Genomic DNA, 21,499 nt, shown 5'->3' with positions numbered 1-21,499 from the left:
GACAATATACGAGTATTTTTTACTTGAATATCATTCAAGTCAAATTCATTAATAGATGAGGTTAAGAAAGTAGAATCCCATTAAAGATTAAGTAATAAAAACAGGTTAAATATAAAAAGCTTTTATTAAATACATACGTAAACTTACTCCTAGATAATAAATTCACTATAAAAAAGATTTTTATTACATAACATAACCTACGAATAATTCACCTCGTATTAACCGTTAGATATTTTATCTAAATTACTGATGTTTTATTCCAATACAAATTCATATCATACATTTATTTACACATGATGTTTTAGCAACACTAGTCAAAGTCCAGTCTATAGGGACAAGGAAGTATATTCCTTCTATACGCAGTGAGATTACGTGTGCAACGCGGGTATCGGAACTACGATGTGACTACACATACAAACGATCTCTAAAACTAAATCTTAAAGAATTCATAATATTTTATGTACATGTAATAATCCACTGTTACGATATAATAACACGTATCGTTAGAGTTCAGTATGAGCGATGTTCAATCGATGAATGGTGTCCGTGTGCAGGTCTAGTGCGCTCGGTGCGCGAGTCGCGCGAGCTAGGGCGGCGGCGGCGCGGGCGGCTGCGGCGCCTCCTGCGGCAGCGTGAAGTTGGTCAGCAGGTCGCGCACCGCCGGCCACAGCGTGCACTCAGAGTGCGACTGGTTGAACTCGCTGAAACTGAACCACAACAACAGACCAACCAATTAATTTCATACACGTTTTGTTTTAATTTTTCCTCCAAATTATAAAGCTATTTTAATGTTATGAAAGGTCTGCTAGAATGTCAGTATCATACATTTTATTTTTAAAAAATATCACAGAATTTTTATATATTAAAAATATTGTGCTATTTTTTTATTATCAAACATCTACTATAATTACGCATTAGCTTAGTGGTAACGCGAGTAGGCAACGCTGGGGGTCCTACACAATCACAAGTGCCTGAACATAATAAAAAAAATATAACAATAATATAATATAACATAATTAAGATTTTTTTTTAAATCAATAGTCTATAAGATTTCTTATTTGTTATTGTTTTTACACCCAAAAAATCTAAACTTAACCATGGGCCTCTGGAAAAATTTCTTACATGCCCGCGCTACTTTAATCCGACACTGATGTATCCCGGAGGAAGAATGACAGAAGCTGATTAACTAAACTTTTATCTGAGGCCACCGTTACGAGCCGATATTCGGCTTAGGCCCTCGTAATTTCGATCTCCGTTTAAATAGGAGGGGAATATCATCATGGTAATTTCTCGTTTAATGCAAATAATAGACAAGCAGTGAGTCAGTCACCGTAATGCAGCTTTATATATTGTATTAATAAACATAAATAATTCAAGTGCTTACCGTTTAAGATGCAAGCTGACAGCGATCAGATGCGGTTGAGAGTCCCGTTTGTCAGCGAGCTGTGTCACGTTCAGTTGCATGTCGTATACGAGCGGCAGTACCAACTGCGTGTCGCCTCGTGTTAAACAAATCTGTATACAAAATGCTTATTATGATACACGAGTACAATAATTATAAAATATTTTGTTTGTGTACACCTGAATAAAAAACACTATAAAATTGCAGCATATTACAATCCAGAATTCTAGATCATGTCAGTTTTTAAACAAAAAATCCACTTCAAACTCTGTGGGAGCTGGTGTGACTGCTACAGACATATACACACATATTAAATTTATAGCCCTTAATTTTGGGGCTTAATATATGAAAAAAAAATTGCACTTATATACAAATTGGTGTATGTATATAGCAAGAAAGAAAAGAAGTAACCGCATGGGTATGTATGGTACTGACAAAGAACAACATCTTGTGTTTGGCGAGCTGCACGCCAGCTATCGGACAGGTATAATCTACGGCGCGGCGGGCGGGAAGCATAGCGCCCAGAGGGTTTATTGCGCTTACAAGTATAACATAACAAGAATGAAAGTATGAGGTAACCGCGAGACGGTGCGTGGTACTGACAAAGAACAATATCTTGTGCTTGGCGAGCAGCACGGCGGGCTGTCCGGCGGGCACGATCTGCGGCGCGGCGGGCGGGATGCGCAGCGCCCACTGCAGCGCCCACAGCGCGGGCGCGGGCGGCGCCAGCTCGGCGCGCATCAGGGCCACCAGCGACGGCAGCGCCGCGCCCGGCGCGCCCCACGCCCGCGCCCACCCCTGCAGCGCCGTCGCGCGGTACGGCGCTATCGCCACGCGCTGCTCGAAGAACTTCTCGATCACCTGCCCGACACACGACCCCAATTGTACCACACATTCACTTTTCTTCATATAGACGGGTGCACCGTTCCATAATAATCTATTCAAAAAAGTCTATAAAGATGAAAGCGTAACGTTACATGGACATTAACTACTTTTACACGTTTAAAAACGTATTTTCATGTGCTATCATGAGCGCGTTTCCCGCGCTCCTGATAGCACATGATAGTACGTTTTAAAATTATATTTTTACTCCACAGATTTTATTTTCCATAAAGACGTTTAAGATTTATAAATTAATTAACACCTCTATAATTATGTCTTTGTTCCATAGTTAGATTGTTAGCTATTTTGTAATGATGATTAATTATTACAAAAAGGCGCTAAAGAATGCACGATCGTAGGATGCGGAAATTGTAGATAGCAGCGCGCGCGCGGCCTATCTCGTTCTCTTTGCCTACATTTACATGCACATTCTTTCCTGCGAGAAAGTAAATTCACACGTAAAAGAGCGTACGTGTAAAGGCATAAACAATACACGTGATATACGATATCACCGCCTATCACCGTGTATAAACCTTGGCCTTAATACTTATCATTATGTATGTATACTATACAATGTTCACCTGCAGATCATCAGTAGTCCATTGCTCTTTGAGATCGGGTAGTGGCGTGAGCTGTAAATGTAAGGACTGCATGTGCTGCGGGTTGAGAAACACGCGCGCAGACAGCGCCGCGCTGTCGCAACGGAAGGCGAGGCTCGTCGCGTCCGCTGAGACCATCGTCAGCTGTTAATAACACAAAAAGTTTTATTACATTCGGTTACTTGGAAGGACCAATTTGTAACTCCAGTTCCCAAAGAGGGATACGTCACAAAAGTGGCCAATGCGCCAAAAATCAATTGAACCAAATTCAATGGGATTCAGGCCGGAAAATTATGATTACATAATAGTTGAAAACACGCATTATTCATTATTTTGAAATTCGTTTAGAGATCTTAGATAAACATAATATGAAACTGTTAAAAGTATGTAAAGTGGACAGTAATGGTGAAAATGCTGACAACTGAGTAAGACGTTTTATTCACCACTGACATCAACTCGTCACGTGACGCTCACAAATCCACTCGATGTCATTCCGGAGCATTAAAATCATCTCTTATCCTATAATTTCACTGCCTTATCTTAGCTCTTAATCGCTCCTAGTTGTTGGTTTAACATTTAAAAACTGATGTACACTTACATAGTCCTCCTGCTGCACGAATCGCTGCAGCGTGCGCTTCATGTAGACGCAGGCGAGGAACCGCTGCAGCGGCGCGAGCGGCGGGCCGGGCGGCGCGGCGGGCGGCGGGTCGCCGGGCGTGCACAGCGCCTCCAGCTTGCTGACGGCCAGCGGCGTCGCGCTCGCGCCCGCCCACGCGCGCCCGCCGCGCCCGCCCGCCGCGCACCCCGCGCCTCCCGCGCCGCCCGCCTGGCTCGCGCCGCCTACATCAGTTAAATACCATTCATTCATTTGTACCACCAGATATATCGATATATTATAAAGTAGAGTATAACAATAGCGGTCGCTTTCGTTGGTACATTGACGTTAATTAACAAAATAGCGGTTGTCATCTATCAGTAGAGTAGCTTTTGAGGAAGATTTAGTTAGATTGATTGTTGAAAACGGTAAACATTTACCGATTTCAACAATTAATCTAACTAAATCTTCCTCAAAAGCTACGCTATTGTAGCCGTCTGTAAGCCGTCTGGGTCCTTTCTTTCATCGATTATGCTGCTTTGAACAAAGCAATGTTTTGTTATATCTTTCGTATGTCTCTGCAATATAGTAGTAGAACACGTAATAGATAGATAAGTCACTTTATGTAACGAACATAATTCACGTAGGGTTTGGTAAGTATAAGTTACAGTAGCATCGTGTCAGACTCAAAATACATAAGTTACAACCCTACTGTGTGTGTTTTTTTTATAACACGGGACAAACGAGCATTCGGCTCACGTGATGGTAAGTGATTACCGCCGCCCATGAGCACCCGCAACACCAGGGAATTGCAAGTACGTTGTCGGCCTTTTAAAAAGGAATAAGCTCTTTTCTTGAAGGTTTCAATATCGTATCGGTTCGGAAATACCATTGCTGGAAGGTGATTCCACAATGTGGTTGTGCGAGGCAAAAAGTTTCTAGAAAACCGCACTGTGGAAGACGCCATTCATCCAGATGATCAGGATGGATTTCAGTTTCTGACGGGTGGTACGGTGGTGAAACTCAGCAGCTGGTATTAATCCGAACAATTCCTCAGAACACTCCCCGTGATATATGCGGTAGAAAATGCACAGAGATGCAATATCACGCCGCAAAGCCAATGGGTCGAGTCTGTCACATAGACGTTGATTATCAATGATTCTGGCTGCTCGGTTCTGAATGCGGTCAAATGGAAGTAGCTGGTATTGTGGTGCTCCCGCCCAGAGATGAGAACAGTATTCCATGTACGGCCGGATCTGCGCCTTGTATAATTGCAAGCCGCCGTGAAATACCGTCTCACTCTACTGAGCACACCAAGCTTTTTTGAGGCTATTTTAGCCTTGTTCTCCAAATGACCGCAAAACTGAACGTCACTGGATATATCAACGCCAAGGACCTCGAGATTTGGCTTCACATCAAGGACAGTGTCTTGAAACTGAGGAGATACGATAAATGGATTCTTTTTAGCGGTAACTAATTCGGTGTTTACTCTAACCGACGATCTTGTCATCACAACTCTTTTATAAGTGGGCGACGCACACGTAGACGCGACACCCCTGTAATCGTTTATAATCAGATGAGCCGTTAGCTTGTTTGGCACCATCATAAAGTATAAAAAAATAGGTCTGGAAAAGTCCAAGATGCATTATAAAATAAATATGTTTACCTTTGTGATCGAGATGATGCCTTGGTGAAGGGTGGTGACCTGGCGAGGGGCGTGGCAGAGAGGGCGAGGCGGGCCACGTGGTGAAGGGCGAGGTGGGGGGCGGGTGCGGGGACGCCGCGGGCGCGGCCAGCGGCGACGGCGCCATCGGAGACGCGGGCGACGCAGACACCCCCGCGCCCGCGCCCCCCGCCCCGCCCACGCCCACGCCCGCGCCGCCGCTCGCACCCGGGGGCGACGTCAGGTTGAACGACCCGGCGCCCATCTGTAAACCCTAATTTACATTATGAAAATAGTTGTATAATGTACTCTATAATGTAGTTTGGCATAGTATGCAAATAAAAGTATATGTAAAACCCGTCATTGATTATAGCGCGAGCGTTACATAGTCTAGTGTGACGACACAATCTCATTCAATACCCATGAAATAAATTGCTCAACTTAAAAGAAGTTTTACTCCAACAGATAGCAAACAAGTATATAATGTCTTAGGATGAAAATAAAAAATTGATTCACATGATCAACAGTTTTTAGAGAACTTCATCATCTGCTTCTTCCTTATCCCATTCATTTGGGGTCGGCGTAATATGTTTTTCTCTTCCATTCATCTCTGTTCGCAGTCATTCCGTTATTTACTCCCTTTCTCACCATATCATCTTTCACACAGTCCATCCATCTCTTTTTCGGTCTTCCTCTACCCTTATAACCATCCACATTCATATGTAACACCGTCCTTAGGATATGATCTTCATTCCTACGCATTACATACCCATACCACGATAGACGATTACTCTTTAACCTCTTTGACATCGGTGCCACTTTCATACTTCCTCTGATGTATTCATTCTTTATCTTGTCTATCCTCGTCACACCACACATCCATCTCAACATTCGCATTTCAGTTGCATGCAGTCGTCTCTCATCCGTCGCCTTTATGGACCAGCACTCTGATCCATACAAAATAGCAGGCCGGATCATGGTCTTGTAAATTTTGGCTTTAAGTTTAAGGGGAACTCGTGAGTCGCACGTCGTCGCCGTAACCTGCCGCCACTTCATCCAACCTGAGTTAATCCTGTGCTTTATGGTTCGGTCTAATTCGCCATTGCTTTGGAGGAGTGAACCTAAATACCGGAGCAGATCGGCAATGGAGCTCCATTTAGTGATATGGCTGCAGAGCCAGAAAGACCGCCAAAGTCGCAAAACATATATTCCGTTTTGGAATTACTAATCTTTAAGCCACCACTTTCCAGCTTTTGCTGCCACATCGCCAATCTACTCTGTATCTCAGCTCCCTCCTCACCAACGAGCACAATGTCATCTGCAAATAGCATGCACCAGGGTGCCTCTTCTTGTATCTCCGACGTCAAGGCATCCATTATCAACAAAAAGAAGTACGGACTTAAAGCCGATCCCTGATGCAAGCCTACAGCTACACTGAAGTCGCTGGTATTTCCCGCGGCCGACCGAACGTATGTACGAGGTTGACTGTACATAGCACGAATCAACTCCACATACTTCACTGGCACTCCTCTATCTTTCAGGGCCCACCACAAAACCGGTCTGGGTACTTTATCGTACGCCTTTTCCAGGTCCACAAACACCATGTGCAAGTTCTTGTGAGCACGTCTGTATTTTTCACACAGCTGGCGCAGTGCAAATATGGCATCTGTGGTACTTCGGCCTGGCATAAATCCAAACTGGTTTTGGGTGATACTAGTCTCATCACGCAATCGCTTCTCTATCACTTTCTCCCATACTTTCATACTGTGAGACATGAGCTTTATTCCTCGATAATTATTACATTCCTTAGGGATCGCCACTTTCTGCAATAATTTATTAAAGAATAAAGCTAACCACTTGCATCCATCTTCTCCTAATAATTTCCAGACTTCTGCTGGTATGCCATCTGGCCCAACAGCTTTCCCATTCTTCATACTTTTCACTGCTTTCCTTACTTCATCCATACCAATCTCATTTACTACACCGATGTTTACCGAGACATCTTTTGTAGGATCATCCCACAGATTCTCTTCATTCATAAGTTTTTCAAAATATACCTTCCAACGTGTTTTTATGTCTTCGTCTTTTAACAAAAGGTTTTAGAGAACTTATGTCATAATAATTAAGAAATATCTAAAAGCCGGACCATAATGTTAGATAGAAAATATGCATTCTGGTGTGTGTTGTGGGACTAAATTAATCTAGGCATTTGTCTGATCAAATTGACTAAAAGGATGCTAAAATCGCATTTTAAAAATATAAAATATAAGAATAAATTTGACGACCTCGGTGGTGTAGCATTTTAGTAAACAGCTTTACAAGTCGCGAGTTAGGTTCCTTGTACGGTACAAACATTTGTAGTCATGTGCATGATTGTTTAGAAACAACCAAACAGGTAGACCTATCTGGTTGTTTTCTATGTATATTATTTATGTATACATAAAAAAACATGTATTTAAATCAGTCGTGTAGTACCCATAATAAAAGCTTTGCTTAGCTTGAGACTAAGTGGCGTTTTGTGGATTGTCCAGAATTATTACAATAGTTTAATATTAACAGAATTGAAATCAACGTTGACTGCGTGGTCTGTATTGATTTTCATATTAATAATAAAGACTATAATAATAATGTAAATTGAACTTTGTATATTTCACATTTTGGGATGATGTGCGTAATAAGTAATATTAGAATGAAATATAGTGTTGTGGACCTGGTGCTGCGCGGGCGAGGCGGGGTGCGGCGTGAGCGGCGCCGAGTGCGGCGTGTGCGGCTGCGGCGGCGTCATCGGCGCGGGGAACCGCAGCCCACCTGTACAACACGCATACACATACTACGTTATAAAACAACAACAATGGAACAAAACAACTTGAAGAAATAGCTATTTAGTGGATAATGCCTTCTATTAATACGGATAATGTTACCTCTAAATCGTAATTATGTTGTTTTTTTTATATTAGGTATACATGTCAATTTATATAATTGTAATTTTCTCTCTGTGGGAGGAACAATAGAGAGTTTTTTATTCATTCATTTAATTATCTTAACTTACGAATATTATAAACACGACGCTTTATGACTATAGATGGATATTTGTTACTCTTTCAGGCATAAACTACTGAACGGATTTTAATGAAAAGTAAAATTGCTTCTACATCAGAAAAAGACATAGGCCATATTTAAAAAAATAATAGGCATAATATAATGATAATTGTCAAGTAAGTGTGATGCAGACCAAGTTGCGCAGTCAGTACTAGTACATCATAAACTGAACACTACACATACCTTCAAAGGTTTAAATATATGTATTTAGGTTAGCATATTGGTTATAGGAGGGAAAGAGATAAAATATGTATACAAAAACGAAGTATAAATATCACAATAAGAAATAAAATTTAAATGATATAATTTTCAAGTACAAAAATTAGTAAGCGAATGATTGTATTGTTTAATTATTTAATTTAAATATTACCTGGTGGCATTGGTGACATCGGCGATGGAGGATTATCATCTTCGGCTAATAATCTTGTACTTAAGGTCTCCTCGACATATCTTGACAAAAATGTCTGAAATAAAACATAAATGAAATTCAGTAGTGTAAAAAGGAAAGATCTAAGATAAAATATAAAACATATTACTATTCAAATATTACGTTACCTTAAGACCTTGCGCAGGAGCGAATTCGTCAACGACAGTGTTACGATCAAACTTCGAGTAGGAGCCGTCTCGTATGGTGACCACACCGCCGCCGCGGATACCAACTTCCAGGGAATATGCGCCGGCATAGATTATTCGAATCTGAAATATAAACGCTCATATCAGTACATTACCCTAGATAAAATATATTTATTATATACAATCTCTATTGTAAAAAATCTGTTAGTTCCTAAAAAACTACTCAATGGAACAATCCCAAATACACTTTTACTTAATATAGGGAAAAGATACAACTACGCAAATTTAGGCTTTTAATTTAGTCTAGTCAATTCTATTCTATATATAAGAAAATGATCAATTACCTTCCGCCATGAGTGCGCAAGCAACGTGAAGGTGGGCGTGGGCATGAGCGTGCGCACGTGATGGAGGCCAAGCTGCGGCAGCGCCGGCAACCGACTCAGAGCCAGCAGCGGTGCGTACGTCTCGCGCAGCACCACGCCCAACGACATCAGATCCTTGTGCCTACGCAGACAACGATACCACAAGTTTCGTATTCGGCCAAGAAGAGACAGTCAACGTAATTTCAAGTTCTCAAGTTTAAAATTCGATCCAGGACAGACTTTTATATAAAAATATGTTCAGTTGCGATATAATACAAGCGCATTACTAGCAAAAGACCTTTATACTGCTACATAGTACATAATAAAAGTACATGCAGCACCCCATAGGGGAATAGATTGCATTATATATGTATTAACAAAAAAAAATAAGTATATACATCAGTTATACCCATAATATAAGCACTGCATAGCTTGGGGCTAGATAGTGTAGTATGAGCTGTGTCGAGTTATTATTACTGTACGTTCTTAATAAAATTTACTGGTCTACGGTGTAGTGGTCTAAGGGAAGATGCAGTTGGAATTGTGAAACGCCTTCACAATGTTAGGGCTCATTCACACGATACGGAGTAGTGGTTGCAGTCTGACTATTTGATGTGATTGAGGCAAAGGTGCAGTTGCTTCGAATCAATGCGGAACCGATCTCTAACGACAGTGTATCCGTCGCGTGTATCTAAGCCATAACACTGTGGAGGCGATTCACAATGGTACGGCTCATTCACACGATACGAAGATAGTAGTGGTGGCAGTCCTACCAGTTGATGTAGTGGTCGAGGTGGTGGTGCAGGAGGTGGTGCGCGTTGGCGGCGGGCTGGTGTGCGGGCGTGGCGAGCGTGTACCGCTGGGCGGCCGCGCTCCACTGCAGCACGGCGGTGGCGCGCTGCGACGGACCGAACCCCAGCACCAGCGAGCGGTACGTATACGACCGGATGCACACGCCCTGCCACAGCGTCTCGCGCTCTGTAAGTACACACACAAAATATAGTACTGGGGGTACTGGGGTTTGCCAGTAATGTTGACTATTGAACCAATTACTAGCAATGTCTAAACGCGATTCAGTTTGCCTTACACACAGTTACCCCTGGAAACCACCGTGATTAATTCCTGGTAAAACTGACCTGAGCTCATGTTTCCCTTATCATCATCAATGATCTACCAAAAGCCAATTTAGTATATATAAGTATACATGAAAGTGACCAAAATTCCCCAAGTGAAATAAAATTTCAATTTAAACAAACCGTGCAATCACTTTGTACATAACTATGTCTACTTTTGAGGCGAAATTTGGCACTATAACGCGTTCAAAAATTTTGTGTGTCAATAACAATAGCATTACTAAAGAATTTTTAGTGCAAATTTACCTAAATTGCGAAATTTGGTTTGTCTATTTCTATGTCTATTTGGATTGTCTTGTCAATTCTATTCGTCGAAAGGTGTGAATCTCAACCACTGTGCCGCGGCAATTTTGTGTGCCACGATATTCTAAAAGTCTGTTGTCCGCCAAGTTTTAGGTCTATAACTTGTAATTAATCTCTTAATTTTTATTATTGTATTACAAATAAATAATAATTACAAGGCTGAGAATCACCAGTATAATCTAAGGTATGGTACGTACCTTGTGCTGGTCGCTGCATGAAATCATGCAGTAACGTGTGCAGGTGCACGATGGCGGCCCAGTCGGCCAGGAACGCGTCGGCGGTGCGGCCAGCATCCGTGCCCAGCTCGTACTGCAGGTATACGCAGCGGCGTTCGCCTACCAAGTCACATATAATATATTGTATATACCGGATTATGATTCCGACGATCCTCATCGTGCAGATCTAATATATAATATAGAAAATAGAAACATATTATACTAGATATATATTAAATTACATAACATAAAGAGAGATCCATATTTAATAGAGTCCATATTACATTACATTAGCTCGCTAGTGTTACCTTGCTCCTTGGGGTTGGGCGTGCGCACCGGCGAGCCGTGGAAAACGATCTCTGCGGTCCAGACGCGCGCCTGGTTCTTGGTGGTGAGGCGCACGGTGGCGGCGAGCAGCCTCGCGCGCAGCGCGGCGTGCGCGGCGGGCGCGGCGCCGGCCGGCCGCGGCAGCGCCACCGCGCGCATGCCCAGCGCCGCGCCGCTCCACTCCGGCTGCACGCCGCCGTGCGTCACGCCGCGCGCCGCCAGCTACCACACACATCACACAGATATCACTACCGAAACAACGATACGGGTTGTTCCTATGCTTGTTGATGATAAATTGATGATGCTTCTGATTTTACACTGGTTTAATATTTGAAGGACCAAAAAAATGCACACGCTCTTTCACGCGCTAATAATAATACACGTACGCTCATGCGAGAATAATAGTATAAGCGCCGCTACACTTTGACTGCACGCCGCCGTGCGACACGCCGCGCGCCGCAAGCTGCCACCCACACATCACACCGATAACATTATTGTTACTAGTAGGGAATAGCCCACCCATTGGACACAGTCCCGGTCTAGCAGAATAGCTCAACACATTACTTTCAGTGGTCGCGGGATAGATTCCTCGAACGATGTGAACATTTGCATTCATAACTATGATTATATCTATTGGTATATTATATTATACATATATATTATGTACTTCTAAAAAAATTTAAGCATTTCGATCATTTGTTTAATACACATAGTACAAGTTCTGCTTAGTGTGGACTAGATACCAATTAGCAAATATAGGATTCCTCAAAATACTTTAGAATTTAGTTATTTGTATACGCTTGGTGTGTTTATACAATTTTAAAACATATATAATTGTAAAATTTTAAGTAAATTTTGCTTTTTGTTCACTATATTTACTGTTATTTCAAATCGAAATATCAGTACATACTATAAAAAAATATAATAAGAAATCTCTATTTTGTATATATATATATATACAAATTATATAATAAAGTCATGTAGGAAGGTAGCAAAATAATACAAAAACTCAAATATCATACCTCTTGAGCGAGATTGACGAAGGGAACGCGCTCGTCAGCAGCGGCGACCACGTGGGCAAGCTCGGGCAGGAAGTACGCCGGCTGACGCACGCGAACCGCGCGCGCACTCGACGAACTTCCACACAACTTGCGCTTACCCGGCTGCATGCCTACCGAAACCAACCGATACAATATGAATAGCTGAATGAGCTTCGCCCAAAACGGGAGCTGGAACGCGTGCAATACATGTTCAAGCAATGTTTGACGCAAGGCTTTAAAATACCTACCAGGTGTATCCAGGGGAGTGAAGGGTCCGTGCGTGAGAGTGAACGTATCCAGTTCAACGAGAGAATGCAACTTGAGGAACGCTCGCGCAGTACTCGGAGTGCCAGCTGCAGCCACTGCCGCTGCCGCCGTTGCAGATGACTGGAATGTTATTTTATTAATTTAATATTTTTAGAATTCAATGTCAATTAGTAATCATTCATAAATCATCTATTGTGTCCATTAGTCATAGATCACATTGTACTATTTATTAATGATTATCAGTATTGCACAAGTGTAATGTACGATTAGTGCGACTGAAACATAATTAGTACATTGTGCCTGCTTTGTTCTTGTACAACCCTAAAATCTGGACTACCACAGCATGCTTTGGTGTTAATTAATAAAACAACCAGTGATGTTGGATTGTTGAACCAAAAAAGTATTTATTTACAGAAAACTAAAAGTTACAAAACGAAATAATATCGCTGTCTACTTTCAGCACAGCAACGTCTAGTATGTAGATCATGTACGTCTATACATAAAATAGGAGTGTCTGTTTGTAATATTGAAATAATCGTTTTTTACTACATGCATATGAATATAAATACGGTATATACACCAAAATAACATTATTTACAATTTTTGTCTGTCTGTCTGTTTGTTCCAGCTAATCTCTGAAATGGCGGGACCAATTTTGACGGGAGCTTTATTAGCAGGTTTCTGATGTCATAAGGAATAAGTTAGGCTACTTTTATTTTAGAAAAATAAAGTTAATTCCACGCAGGCGAAGTCGCGGGAACAGCTATTTCTTTATAAAAATTCTATGTAAAATAACTAACTTATACTGTTCTAGATTCATCATAACAATCTCTTATTGTTTATACTAAAGAGGTAAGTGCTGTGACTAAACATTTTTCATCGGGTGGACCATATACGAAATGATGTCCATCTTTCTTTTTCTCATATTGTATAAAGAGAAGGCCGATCTCCTTGGGTCTCTTTTTGCATCCAACTCGACACTGGACGATAGGGAGCAATCACCGCCGGTCATCTCGCGGTGTGAGACTTTTATGCCATAGGTAAAATTTACCCAAAAGCTAGTATGTAAGTCTCTTTTCTCCCTTGATATCCACAAGTCGAGTGGGCCTGACGGTATTCCTGCTATTGTGCTCAGGACGTGTGCACCTGAATTGGCTCCGGTACTAACGCGTCTTTTCCGGTACTGCTACTCTACAGGTGTAGTCCCGAAACTTTGGAAGACGGTTTTGGTTCATCCGATCCCTAAGAAGGGAGATCGCTCAGATCCAGCTAACTATAGGCCCATAGCCATCACCTCACCAGCTTTCTCGCTGATCGGAGCATCAAGATCGTTGTCGATGGTGCTTGCTCCGAGCCACACTCTGTGAATGCTGGTGTTCCACAAGGCTGTGTGCTGTCTCCGACTCTGTTCCTTCTGCATATCAATGACATGTTATAAATCAACAATATTCATTGCTATGCGGATGACAGTACCGGAGATGCCTTGTACAGCGGCCATGCTAATATGTAGCAGTATATATCCAGTGACGTTCAGTTTTGCGGTCATTTGGAGGACAAGGCTAAAGCCTAAAAAATAATAGCCTCAAAAAAGCTTGGTGTGCTCAGTAGAGTGGGACGGTATTTCACGGCGGCCCATCCTTGCAATTATACAAGGCGCAGATCCGGCCGCACATGGAATACTGTTCTCACCTCTGGGCGGGAGCATCACAATACCAGCTACTTCCATTTGACCGCATTCAGAACCGAGCAGCCAGAATCATTGGTAATCAACGTCTATGTGACAGACTCGACCCATGGGCTTTGCGGCCTGATATTGCATCTCTGTGCATTTTCTACCGCATATATCACGAGGAGTGTTCTGAGGAATTGTTCGGATTAATACCAGCTGCTGAGTTTCACCACCGTACCACCCGCCAGAAACTGAAATACCATCCTGATCATCTGGATGAATGGCGGTCTTCCACAGTGCGGTTTTCTAGAAACTTTTTCTCGCACAACCACTTTATGGAATCACCTTCCAGCAATGGTATTTCCGAACCGATACGATATTGAAACCTTCAAGAAAAGAGCTTATTCCTTTTTAAAAGGCCGACAACGTACTTGCAATTCCCCTGGTGCTGCGGGTGCTCATGGGCGGCGGTAATCACTTACCATCAGGTGAGCCGCATGCTCGTTTGTCCCCTGTGTTATAAAAAAAAAAAATATTGCATACCTCGTCTTCACACTCATCGGGCGTACAGCGGCGCGCACCAGCTAGGTGGAACGAGAGTGCCACCGAGCACGCACTGCCACTGTTGGCGCTGTTGCTCGTTGTAGCAGTGCTACCCGCAGCCACTTCCTTCATCTCCACAATCTGTTATGTGAAAGAAATTTTGAACACAACAACAAAACAAGGACAAAATGGGAGTCGTGTCGTATCAAGAATTAAAGAGCATGATGGAAGATCGCGGAAAGTGGCAAGAGCTCCACCGACAAGAGCATAGCTCTTAAATTATGAATGAATGAACACAACAGAAACAGAGAAGTGGATGGACAGGACTATGAAAAAATAGACAATGCCATTTGTACAAGTAGAAACTTACGCAATAAAAATAAGTTAATTTTACCTAAATGCCGTCTATACAAAGTTAGTAATTCATTTTATGGTAATTGCGTAAGATTCTATAATAAACTGCCAGAGTCTACGCTAAATCTTACAGAGAGGTAATTCAATTTTATATTAAACAAATGTTATATAAAAAAGACTATTATAAGATACATGAATTTATAGATGATAGCAATATTTAGCAGGAATAAGTTTATTTGCGGACAACGTTATAATTTGTTTTTCATACTGCTTTCTTGATATATGATAGCGTAGCGGCTTTTGTATTGATTGCCGCATGCATTCTCCTGTAAAGTGCGAATACTGTAACTACCATATAGTAATTTTTGTAGCTGTGACGAGGTCGTGTGGAATGAGTAGTCATGCTCACTAAAATGTCCAGACATGTGGCGGCGTGGTGGGCCGGGTCATTGGGCTCCCTAAAATATGGTCGAGCGCAGTGATGGCTGGCTCATCCGTCATACTCGTGAACGAGTGCTGCTTGTAGGGTAGGGTACTGGTCTGCTCTTATCACTACGACTGATTTAATCTTATTGCATATTTATATTTGACCCAAAAAATTAGTGCTTGTTGGTAGTTTGTATTCACACGTTTCGACTTGTAAATGTAAACTTACAAGGATTATTTAAAAGAGCAACACACAAGTTTCTTGCTCGTTCTTCTTGTGATGAGACAGCTTTCCGAACGAGTGGTAGATAAAAAACAAATTGTTATGACTATTCAAAAGTGCTTAAATTAAGTTTATTTGAATAAATGATTTTCTATTCTATTCTTTTCTCAAGGATGCTCGGTTGTACAGCCTTTTGCAGGGTACAGCGTGGCGTACCAAATAAATTAAAATAGATGGTATATAGTCACTTACTTAATAGTATAATATATAAATGTTATAAGTGTGATGAAGTACATATACAAATATACATCTTTATGTACTTCCTCACACTTATACCTAACATTAATTAAGGATCATTTGTAAAAATGTGACAAAGATCATTATTTGAGAATTCATTTTTTGCTTTTAATAGCCATTAGTAGACGACAATGGGAAATACAACATATATCTTTATAAATCTACGTTATAGAAAGAGTAGCAATTATCTTTAAATACAAGTGGAGTATTTTTTTGTAACTTACAAGTATATGATCAGTGTGTCGATGCAAGGTCACATAGAGCCGGTCAGGAGACAGTTTGTTCAGTGGATGCTCAGGACCATGTAGAAACGGAAGGTGCTCACATGCACTAGCAGGGAGATGCTGCAACGTTTTTTCGCATCGCCGCGCCACCAACCAAAATCTGTTAACAGTCAATATTTTCCTAACTATATTTATAATTTCCTAAATATGTATTTGTGAATTTTGTAATTAAAACAATTTGTTTGCTTGTTATTAAAAAAATAAATATGTCTAGGTACAAAATGACATTGACTATACAATGAGAAAAATATGAACTACACCATTCCATTAATAATAAATTTATTATTCCATTAACTTATATCTCTATCCCCTGTATTTGTAAAAACTAATACACCAATAACAATTGGAGTTTTAGCATTTTCTTTCAAATTAAAAAAATACGTCAGGGTTAAACAGTTAAGTAGCACAAATAAGTAAATTTAAATATTTAATGTTTCAATTGATATGTAGGACAGCCTTATATTTGAGACGAGGCGGTGGTGAGGAGCGCGCACCTGAGCTGCGTGAGCAGCGCCTTGATCTGCGGCACGTTGGAGAGCGCGAGCGCGGCGGCCAGGTCCTGCATGCGCGGCGCGTGCGGGTAGGCGGGCACGCGCGCGCGCAGCCGGCCCGCGTGCGCGCCCGCCGACACCAGCAGCTGCTCCGCGCGCAGGCACGGCCACAGCGCCGAGCACGCCAGCACGCACGGCCACCCGCCCACGCTGCACTCCACCTGCGCGCCGCCACCAACACTTACACCATCACTTTTACGACATCAGTAGCCGACGTTACCCAATGGCAACGCGCACGTGACACCCCAGCTGTTTCAGACGTTCATAGGCTATGGGTAACCGTTTATTTTCAGATGGGAGTTATGCTTGTTTGCAACCATCGTAGCATAAAAAACGGTTAATGTATTGATGTACTCTTGTTGTGGCATGCCATAACAGTAAAAAATAGACCATAGATATTGTTAGAATAATTTCAATTAGAGCTATAAATATAAATGTAGTTATATTTTACGAGAGTATGTTCGAGACTACAAATACTTAGGAAATGGTATAATACACTGATTTTTGGTGTACCGGAAATACATGTAGTGGAATAATTGTTTATTTTGGTGGAAATGTGTTATAAAAATATCACGTGCATATACTCACCCCGAGATCGGTGAGTAGCACCTTGAGGTCGTTGAGCCTCTGACGCGAGCGCACGTGCACGGTGTGCGCGAGCAGCCGCTCCATGGAGGGCGCGTGCGGCGTGAGAGCGGTAGCAACACGTTCGCCGCCAGCCAGCGCGGGCACGTGCCACACGCACAGCGACTCGCCTTCCGCGCCGATGATCAGACGATACCCAAGTTCGCAACCCAACTCTCTACCATACATAAAATATTATTTTACTTTTACAAAACTGACAAAGTGGTTACCAGCGACTTAGCCCGCGTGACATTTTTAAAATAATGTTCCTAAGCTATTTTTCAGTGAAAATCTGTCCAGCCGTTTCAGATATTAGCAACAACAAATAGACAGACAGACAATTTTTTTAATGAAAGTACCGAATATATAATAATAATATAATTTAAATTAAAAACATACATACTTCATATTTATTTATTGGTATAGATCAATATAGTATAGATATATTCTTATTTTATTACCACTTGGTATGTCACTACTATTTTCAAGCTACTTGATAAGCGTAACACTAATGGGCTAATGAATAAATCCTCTTGTAGAGAGTAACGGTACTAGCATATTAATAGTGGAATTAGTCTCAACAATAAACATAGATTAGAGGAACAGTCACTTGGGAGTCATTATTTTATTCTTACCTCCAATAAGAAACTTGCAGTTTATGTCCAGGTATATATTTGTCGACTTGTAAATGCCGCGACAGGCGGTCTCGACATAATCTAAGTGTTTGCGTGTACAGCAATTCCAGTGAAAGAGATCGACAAAAATATCTCAAAGCTGTAAGCGCTCCACCGAGACCTGCGGCTGCGAGTCGAGCTTGAGCCACACCACGTAACCACGCCAGTTGTGAAGTGTGCACCAATGGTTTGCCCTCTGAAAACATATATAAGTTACAATTTATTTCACAATTAATTAATATTAACACTTATTAAAGGTTACAGTTACTTAATATTACTACCAAGACACAAGCCTGCGCGTTCTCCGCTAAGAAAACCCCTTTTGCTGTGGCTCCGCAATTCCAGAACACGTCCATTTCCATCTCTAAGAGTATTAGGATTCTCGGTGTCGACATCTCTAGCACAGTTGAGTTCCGTAGTCACCTCGAAGAAAAGGTCAAGCTCGGTGTGCTAAATAGAGCGAGGCGGTACTTCACTGCGGATCAGAGACTTCTCTTGTACAAGTCGCAGGTTCGGCCGCACATGGAGTACTGCTCTCATCTTTGGGCAGGAGCACCTGGATACCAGCTCGGTCCTTTTGACTCGGTTCAGAGACGTCCTATGAGAATTGTCGATGATCCCCATCTCTCAAACAGTATCAAACCACTTAGCTTGAGGCGAGACTTCGCATCGCTTTGTGTGTTCTACCGTATATACAATGGACTGTGTTCTGATGAATTATTTGACATGATGCCTGCGGCTACCTTTTACCATCGCACCGTTCGCCATCGACAGGGAATTCATCCCCACACGCTGGAACCTAAGTGGTCTCGGACAGTGCGGTTTCAGAGGAGCTTCCTCCCGCGTACACTTAGATTGTGGAATGAACCTGTACAGGTTTTCTCGAGAGACTATAGCATGGGGTTTTTCAAGAAGGGTATATTAACATTTCTTAAGGGTCGGCAACGCGTATGTGACCCTGGTGTTTCAGGCGTCCATAGGCTGCGGTAACCGTTTACCATCAGATGGGCCGTATACTTGCTTGCCACCTACGTGGTATAAAAAAAAAAAAAATTTTACCTCCAGTTTCATTATCCTGAATGAGAATCGCAATATCAAGGAGACGCCAAGGTAAGTTTGGTGCATCTCCCATTACTGTTAAAGAAACACTGAATTCTTGTCCAACTGTAAAAGTCGCACGGCCATTTTCTACCTACAAAAAAAATGTAGATGATACATTATAGTGTGTATAAGTATACTTAACCGAAATATTCATTTCAAGAAATTTCAAGTAGGTTTTAGTTCTAATATAATTTTTATAAGGTACTTAACAAAATAAATAGTTATTTTTAGTGTGATTCAGATTGTGAATATAATAGACAGATAGATAACAGAAGAATAAAACTCTGAGGAGAGTTGCTTATAAAATACTCAATTACTTTTCGAGATATATAAGTTGGGATAGTAAATAACTAAGTCACAAGATGCTTGAAGATTTTATTTTGTTACCTTCAAATTTCTAACATCACTTGGTAGAGAAGCAGTGGTGAGGCGTTGTCGTACGATATGCGCCAGCGCACGTAACGTAGACCGCCGTTCGCCCGGTGTTAACGGCGGAGGTGGCACTAGTCGCTCGCGAATCACAGCGGGCAGTCTGCTGTAGGTGCCTAAGGTAAGGACCTCCACAGCAGCTGCCATGTGGAATGTAGGCAACCTGTTGAACATTTCTACTTTAAACAACAGATCACTTTTATTATTTTGGTGTATAACCATTGAATTGTAAAAATGTTTACTAATAGGGATGTAATCAACCATGCTTGAGAAAGATTAAAGCTTTAGTGAAAAATACTAGACTTTTTTTGAATACATTACAAAGGTTTATAATATGAAAGTAATATTTTAAATCATTTGTTATAAAATTTAAATCAAAAATAATAAATTAAATTTTATAACAAAATAACTTAAAACAATCAAACTTAATAAAACACAGAATATAAACTTTTATTTAGAATGACAAATATGATGGTATTTATAGGCATCAAAAAATAAGTTAGTGTATAGGTCCTGAATAAACAATAGGTATTCTTAAGAAAAATCAAATGTTTTATCCTTCCTTCTTGTATGATAGGTTTATGTAAGAAAAAATGCACTTTAACTATTGCGATTAATTACCTGGCATGTACAAGTGTTTCTCTAGCTACACGGGCTAAGACATCTGCTGTTTCTACAAATAGCAAAGCTTGTTTGTCTAAAAAAGCCATAATATGAGCAGAGCGATCCACTTTAGTAGCACTGCTGGCCCATTTAACAAGAGCCAACAAACGTACAAACAATTGTCGTGTACGAGCACTGAATTTATATATCTCAATTTTACGCTCCATGTCCGTTTTGCGGGGTAATCTGTAAAAGAGGAATAAGTTTATTACTAAATTATTATTCAATTAAAACACTTTTACAACTGTCATAACAGATTGGATAGTTGGAAGCTTCAACTATGGACATTATGCTGAATGTAACACTTGGCATTTCAATATAATTTAATATGATATGGCAGGTGGACATTACCAGAGTCCATCAGAAGTATAATATGACATATATATCTAAATATATATAACTCAAAGGTGACTGACATAGTGATCTATCAATGCACAGCCCAAACCACTGGATGGATCAGGCTGAAATTTGGCATGCAGGTAGATGTTATGATGTAGGCATCCGCTAAGAAAGGAATTTGATAAATTCCACCCCTAAGGGGATAAAATAGGTAATGAAAGTTTGTATGAAACTACTGTAAAGCCGCAAAAACTATATCTAATAATAATACTTCTTAACGCGAGCGCAGCCGCGGGCAAAAGCTAGTAAGTATATATTACTGTTTTGTGTAGGCCATATTACAATTCAAGACTGTTGCAAATTAGTCGGGATAGTAAACTAGGTATTAACGTTCTCAAAATATTGTATTATCACAATATAAAAAAAAAACAAATAAAAGCAAATATACTTACAGTTCTGCCAGTACAGTTAGTTCATCGTAAGTTCTTTGCACAATAAAATCTATCAACAAAGCCAAAGAAATTGAACCACCACGAGCACCACCTCCTTCAGCACCCTGGGTGCAGCCTTCAATAGCAACTGGCACCATGATAGATGAGAATTATTTATGTAGACGATTTATAAAAATTGAATAAAGTACAGTATTAAACAATACTAATGCTAATGAAAAATATGGTTCACATTTTAAATGGATAACTGAAAAAATTAATTCTCATATGTTAAATTTCGTGTATTCTTGTTATACATGATTATTTCTTATGTAAAAATTAATTTAATTGGTTATTTCAAGATACATAGTAAAAAATAATACACTATTCAAGAGCACAGTCACAGTACAATCACAGATCAGACAAATAGAATA

The 21,499-nt window shown here is 40.9% G+C and overlaps 1 protein-coding gene across 1 annotated transcript; it reads right to left on the bottom strand.

Annotated features, from left to right (window-relative positions):
• Positions 1 to 125: 125 nt before the first annotated feature.
• Positions 126 to 21,356, bottom strand: LOC131844321 (mediator of RNA polymerase II transcription subunit 14). Its single transcript, XM_059193175.1, has 24 exons — positions 21,090 to 21,356; positions 20,257 to 20,484; positions 19,594 to 19,798; positions 19,165 to 19,297; positions 18,067 to 18,301; positions 17,396 to 17,609; positions 16,751 to 16,968; positions 16,197 to 16,356; positions 14,673 to 14,813; positions 12,442 to 12,580; positions 12,176 to 12,324; positions 11,135 to 11,375; positions 10,809 to 10,946; positions 9,949 to 10,153; positions 9,158 to 9,317; positions 8,796 to 8,936; positions 8,611 to 8,704; positions 7,852 to 7,949; positions 5,145 to 5,406; positions 3,482 to 3,723; positions 2,866 to 3,027; positions 2,006 to 2,263; positions 1,385 to 1,515; positions 126 to 707 (listed from the first exon to the last, which is right to left on the bottom strand). The coding sequence occupies exons 1-24, from the start codon at positions 21,224 to 21,226 to the stop codon at positions 587 to 589; spliced, it is 4,212 nt and encodes a 1,403-aa protein (XP_059049158.1). The 5' UTR covers positions 21,227 to 21,356; the 3' UTR covers positions 126 to 586.
• Positions 21,357 to 21,499: the final 143 nt, after the last annotated feature.

Source organism: Achroia grisella, unplaced genomic scaffold (assembly GCF_030625045.1).
Source record: "Achroia grisella isolate CSIRO2021 unplaced genomic scaffold, CSIRO_AGI_Agris_v1 utg402, whole genome shotgun sequence".
NCBI classification, from domain to species: domain Eukaryota; kingdom Metazoa; phylum Arthropoda; class Insecta; order Lepidoptera; family Pyralidae; genus Achroia; species Achroia grisella.
Note: the sequence above shows the minus strand (reverse complement) of the source record. Positions and strands in the feature narration are given on the sequence as shown.